The sequence below is a fragment of the Oncorhynchus masou genome, unplaced genomic scaffold (genome assembly GCF_036934945.1).
Source record: "Oncorhynchus masou masou isolate Uvic2021 unplaced genomic scaffold, UVic_Omas_1.1 unplaced_scaffold_181, whole genome shotgun sequence".
Classification (NCBI taxonomy): Eukaryota; Metazoa; Chordata; class Actinopteri; order Salmoniformes; family Salmonidae; genus Oncorhynchus; species Oncorhynchus masou.
Window position 1 is genome coordinate 592,313 of NW_027016550.1, and position 6,000 is coordinate 598,312.

Consider the following 6,000-nt stretch of genomic DNA (forward strand, 5'->3'; position numbering starts at 1 on the left):
TGGGCCAGATGGTTACCCATGTTAGGGTATATTGATAGTTCTAGTTAGTATTTATTGGGCCAGATGGTGAACCATGTTAGGGTATATTGATAGTTCTAGTTAGTATTTATTGGGCCAGATGGTTACCCATGTTAGGGTATATTGATAGTTCTAGTTAGTATTTATTGGGCCAGATGGTGAACCATGTTAGGGTATATTGATAGTTGTAGTTAGTATTTATTGGGCCAGATGGTTAACCATGTTAGGGTATATTGATAGTATTTATTGGGCCAGATAATTAACCATGTTAGGGAATATTGATAGTTCTAGTTAGTATTTATTGGGCCAGATGGTGAACCATGTTAGGGTATATTGATAGTTCTAGTTAGTATTTATGAAGCCAGATGGTTAACCATGTTAGGGTATATTGATAGTTCTAGTTAGTATTTATTGGGCCAGATGGCTAACCATGTTAGGGTATATTGATAGTTCTAGTTAGTATTTATTGGGCCAGATGGTTAACCATGTTAGGGTATATTGATAGTTCTAGTTAGTATTTATTGGGCCAGATGGTGAACCATGTTAGGGTATATTGATAGTTCTAGTTAGTATTTATTGGGCCAGATGGTTGACCATGTTAGGGTATATTGATAGTTGTAGTTAGTATTTATGGAGCCAGATGGTTAACCATGTTAGGGTATATTGATAGTTCTAGTTAGTATTTATTGGGCCAGATGGTTAACCATGTTAGGGTATATTGATAGTTCTAGTTAGTATTTATTGGGCCAGATGGTGAACCATGTTAGGGTATATTGATAGTTCTAGTTAGTATTTATTGGGCCAGATGGTGAACCATGTTAGGGTATATTGATAGTTCTAGTTAGTATTTATTGGGCCAGATGGTGAACCATATTAGGGTATATTGATTGTTCTAGTTAGTATTTATTGGGCCAGATGGTGAACCATGTTAGGGTATATTGATAGTTCTAGTTAGTATTTATTGGGCCAGATGGTTAACCATGTTAGGGTATATTGATAGTTGTAGTTAGTATTTATTGGGCCAGATGGTGAACCATGTTAGGGTATATTGATAGTTCTAGTTAGTATTTATTGGGCCAGATGGTTACCCATGTTAGGGTATATTGATAGTTCTAGTTAGTATTTATTGGGCCAGATGGTTAACCATGTTAGGGTATATTGATAGTTCTAGTTAGTATTTATTGGGCCAGATGGTTAATCATGTTAGGGTATATTGATAGTTCTAGTTAGTATTTATTGGGCCAGATAATGAACCATGTTATGGTATATTGATAGTATTTATTGGGCCAGATGGTTAACCATGTTAGGGTATATTGATAGTTCTAGTTAGTATTTATTGGGCCAGATAGTTAATCATGTTAGGGTATATTGATAGTTCTAGTTAGTATTTATTGGGCCAGATGGTTAATCATGTTAGGGTATATTGATAGTTCTAGTTAGTATTTATTGGGCCAGATGGTTAACCATGTTAGGGTATATTGATAGTTCTAGTTAGTATTTATTGGGACAGATGGTTACCCATGTTAGGGTATATTGGTAGTTCTAGTTAGTATTTATTGGGCCAGATGGTGAACCATGTTAGGGTATATTGACAGTTCTAGTTAGTATTTATTGGGCCAGATGGTTGACCATGTTAGGTTATATTGATAGTTGTAGTTGGTATTTATTGGGCCAGATGGTGAACCATGTTAGGGTATATTGATAGTTCTAGTTAGTATTTATTGGGCCAGAGTGTTAACCATATTAGGGTATATTGATTGTTCTAGTTAGTATTTATTGGGCCAGATGATGAACCATGTTAGGGTATATTGATAGTTCTAGTTAGTATTTATTGGGCCAGATGGTTAACCATGTTAGGGTATATTGATAGTTGTAGTTAGTATTTATTGGGCCAGATGGTGAACCATGTTAGGGTATATTGATAGTTGTAGTTAGTATTTATTGGGCCAGATGGTTAACCATGTTAGGGTATATTGATAGTATTTATTGGGCCAGATGGTTAACCATGTTAGGGTATATTGATAGTTCTAGTTAGTATTTATTGGGCCAGATGGTTAATCATGTTAGGGTATATTGATAGTTCTAGTTAGTATTTATTGGGCCAGATAATGAACCATGTTAGGGTATATTGATAGTATTTATTGGGCCAGATGGTTAACCATGTTAGGGTATATTGATAGTTCTAGTTAGTATTTATTGGGCCAGATAGTTAATCATGTTAGGGTATATTGATAGTTCTAGTTAGTATTTATTGGGCCAGATGGTTAATCATGTTAGGGTATATTGATAGTTCTAGTTAGTATTTATTGGGCCAGATGGTTAACCATGTTAGGGTATATTGATAGTTCTAGTTAGTATTTATTGGGACAGATGGTTAACCATATTAGGGTATATTGGTAGTTCTAGTTAGTATTTATTGGGCCAGATGGTGAACCATGTTAGGGTATATTGACAGTTCTAGTTAGTATTTATTGGGCCAGATGGTTGACCATGTTAGGTTATATTGATAGTTGTAGTTAGTATTTATTGGGCCAGATGGTGAACCATGTTAGGGTATATTGATAGTTCTAGTTAGTATTTATTGGGCCAGATGGTTAACCATGTTAGGGTATATTGATAGTTCTAGTTAGTATTTATTGGGACGAATGTGCTCAAGCGATCAACAAAAACTGTCCAGATGAACATATTTGGGACAAATAAATTTATAAAACAATGATTTAAAAAAAATCTGTGTGTGTGTTGTGTTGTTGTTGGTGTTGGTGTTGGTGTTGGTGTTGGTGTTGGTGTTGTGTGTGTGTGTGTGTGTGTGTGTGTGTGTGTGTGTGTGTGTGTGTGTGTGTGTGTGTGTGTGTGTGTGTGTGTGTGTGTGTGTGTGTATTGCGTGGTCCCCAGGCTGTTGATCCAGTCTGGAATAGACATCAACAGACAGACCAAGGCTGGCACGGCTCTGCATGAGGCAGCTCTCTGTGGGAAGACTGAGGCAGTTCGCCTCCTGCTGGATGTAAGAGGAACTACAACTAACCTTTAATCATTAACCCCTGACCCCTAACCCCTGACCCCTAACCCCTGACCCCTGCATGAGGCAGCTCTCTGTGGGAAGACTGAGGCAGTTTGCCTCCTGCTGGATGTAAGAGGAACTACAACTAACCTTTAATCATTAACCCCTGATCCCTGACCCCTAACCCCTGACCCCTGCATGAGGCAGCTCTCTGTGGGAAGACTGAGGCAGTTCGCCTCCTGCTGGATGTAAGAGGAACTACAACTAACCTTTAATCATTAACCCCTGACCCCTAACCCCTGACCCCTGCATGAGGCAGCTCTCTGTGGGAAGACTGAGGCAGTTCGCCTCCTGCTGGATGTAAGAGGAACTACAACTAACCTTTAATCATTAACCCCTGACCCCTAACCCCTGACCCCTGCATAAGGCAGCTCTCTGTGGGAAGACTGAGGCGGGTCGTCTCCTGCTGGATGTAAGAGGAACTACAACTAACCTTTAATCATTAACCCCTGACCTCTGCATGAGGCAGAGCTCTGTGGGAAGACTGATTGTTCCCTTAGCATCCGTCCAACACTAACTAACCTTTCTCAAGGGTAGTGGCACTAGTGCAGGGTTAGATCCAGGGTAGAGGCACTAGTGCAGGGCTAGAACCAGGGTAGAGGCACTAGTGAATTAGAACCAGGGTAGAGGCACTAGTGCAGGGTTAGAACCAGGGTAGAGGCACTAGTGCAGGGTTAGAACCAGGGTAGAGGCACTAGTGCAGGGCTAGAACCAGGGTAGAGGCACTAGTGAATTAGAACCAGGGTAGAGGCACTAGTGCAGGGTTAGAACCAGGGTAGAGGCACTAGTGCAGGGTTAGAACCAGGGTAGAGGCGCTAGTGCAGGGTTAGAACCAGGGTAGAGGCACTAGTGCAGGGTTAGAACCAGGGTAGAGGCAATAGTGCAGGGCTAGAACCAGGGTAGAGGCGCTAGTGCAGGGTTAGAACCAGGGTAGAGGCACTAGTGCAGGGCTAGAACCAGGGTAGAGGCGCTAGTGCAGGGTTAGAACCAGGGTAGAGGCACTAGTGCAGGGTTAGAACTAGGGTAGAGGCACTAGTGCAGGGTTAGAACCAGGGTAGAGGCACTAGTGCAGGGTTAGAACCAGGGTAGAGGCACTAGTGCAGGGTTAGAACCAGGGTAGAGGCACTAGTGCAGGGTTAGAACCAGGGTAGAGGCACTAGTGCAGGGTTAGAACCAGGGTAGAGGCACTAGTGCAGGGTTAGATCCAGGGTAGAGGCACTAGTGCAGGGTTAGAACCAGGGTAGAGGCACTAGTGCAGGGTTAGAACCAGGGTAGAGGCACTATTGCAGGGTGAGAACCAGGGTAGAGGCTCTAGTGCATTAGAACCAGGGTAGATGTACGAGTGAATTAGAACCAGGGTAGAGGCACTAGTGCATTAGAACCAAGGTAGAGGCACTAGTGCATTAGAACCAGGGTAGAGGCTCTAGTGCAGGGTTAGAACCAGGGTAGAGGCACTAGTGAATTAGAACCAGGGTAGAGGCTCTAGTGCATTAGAACCAGGGTAGAGGCACTAGTGCAGGGTGAGAACCAGGGTAGAGGCTCTAGTGCATTAGAACCAGGATAGAGGCACTAGTGAATTAGAACCAGGGTAGAGGCATTAGTGAATTAGAACCAGGGTAGAGGCTCTAGTGAATTAGATCCAGGGTAGAGGCACTAGTGAATTAGAACCAGGGTAGAGGCTCTAGTGCATTAGAACCAGGGTAGAGGCTCTAGTGAATTAGAACCAGGGTAGAGGCACTAGTGAATTAGAACCAGGGTAGAGGCTCTAGTGCATTAGAACCAGGGTAGAGGCACTAGTGAATTAGGACCAGGGTAGAGGCTCTAGTGAATTAGAACCAGGGTATTGGCACTAGTGAATGAGAACCAGGGTAGAGGCACTAGTGAATTAGAACCAGGGTAGAGGCACTACAGCATTATAACCAGGGTAGAGTCTCTAGTGAATTAGAACCAGGGTAGAGACTCTAGTGAATTAGAACCAGAGTAGAGGCACTAGTGAATTAGAACCAGGGTAGACGCTCTAGTGAATTAGAAGCAGGGTAGAGGCACTAGTGAATTAGAACCAGGGTAGAGGCTCTAGTGCATTAGAACCAGGGTAGAGGCACTAGTGAATTAGAACCAGGGTAGAGGCTCTAGTGCATTAGAACCAGGGTATTGGCACAAGTGAATGAGAACCAGGGTAGAGGCTCTAGTGAATTAAAACCAGGGTATTGGCACTAGTGAATGAGAACCAGGGTAGAGGCTCTAGTGAATTAGAACCAGGGTATTGGCACTAGTGAATTAGAACCAGGGTAGAGGCACTAGTGAATGAGAACCAGGGTAGAGGCTCTAGTGAATTAGAACCAGGGTAGAGACACTAGTGAATGAGAACCAGGGTAGAGGCACTAGTGAATTAGAACCAGGGTAGAGGCACTAGTGAATTAGAACCAGGGTAGAGGCTCTAGTGAATTAGAACCAGGATAGAGGCTCTAGTGAATTAGATCCAGGGTAGAGGCACTAGTGAATTAGAACCAGGGTAGAGGCTCTAGTGCATTAGAACCAGGGTAGAGGCTCTAGTGAATTAGAACCAGGGTAGAGGCACTAGTGAATTAGAACCAGGGTAGAGGCTCTAGTGCATTAGAACCAGGGTAGAGGCACTAGTGAATTAGAACCAGGGTAGAGGCTCTAGTGAATTAGAACCAGGGTATTGGCACTAGTGAATGAGAACCAGGGTAGAGGCACTAGTGAATTAGAACCAGGGTAGAGGCACTACAGCATTATAACCAGGGTAGAGTCTCTAGTGAATTAGAACCAGGGTAGAGACTCTAGTGAATTAGAACCAGAGTAGAGGCACTAGTGAATTAGAACCAGGGTAGAGGCTCTAGTGAATTAGAACCAGGGTAGAGGCACTAGTGAATTAGAACCAGGGTAGAGGCTCTAGTGCATTA

At 43.0% G+C, this 6,000-nt stretch overlaps 1 protein-coding gene across 1 annotated transcript in view; it reads left to right on the forward strand.

The window, feature by feature from the left end:
• Positions 1-6,000, forward strand: part of caskin1 (CASK interacting protein 1) — a 169,428-nt gene that overhangs the window by 81,774 nt on the left and 81,654 nt on the right. Inside the window, exon 7 of the mRNA XM_064964693.1 lies at positions 2,911-3,019. Within this exon, the coding sequence (XP_064820765.1) occupies positions 2,911-3,019 (109 nt within the window). The remainder of the gene's footprint in view (positions 1-2,910; positions 3,020-6,000) is intronic.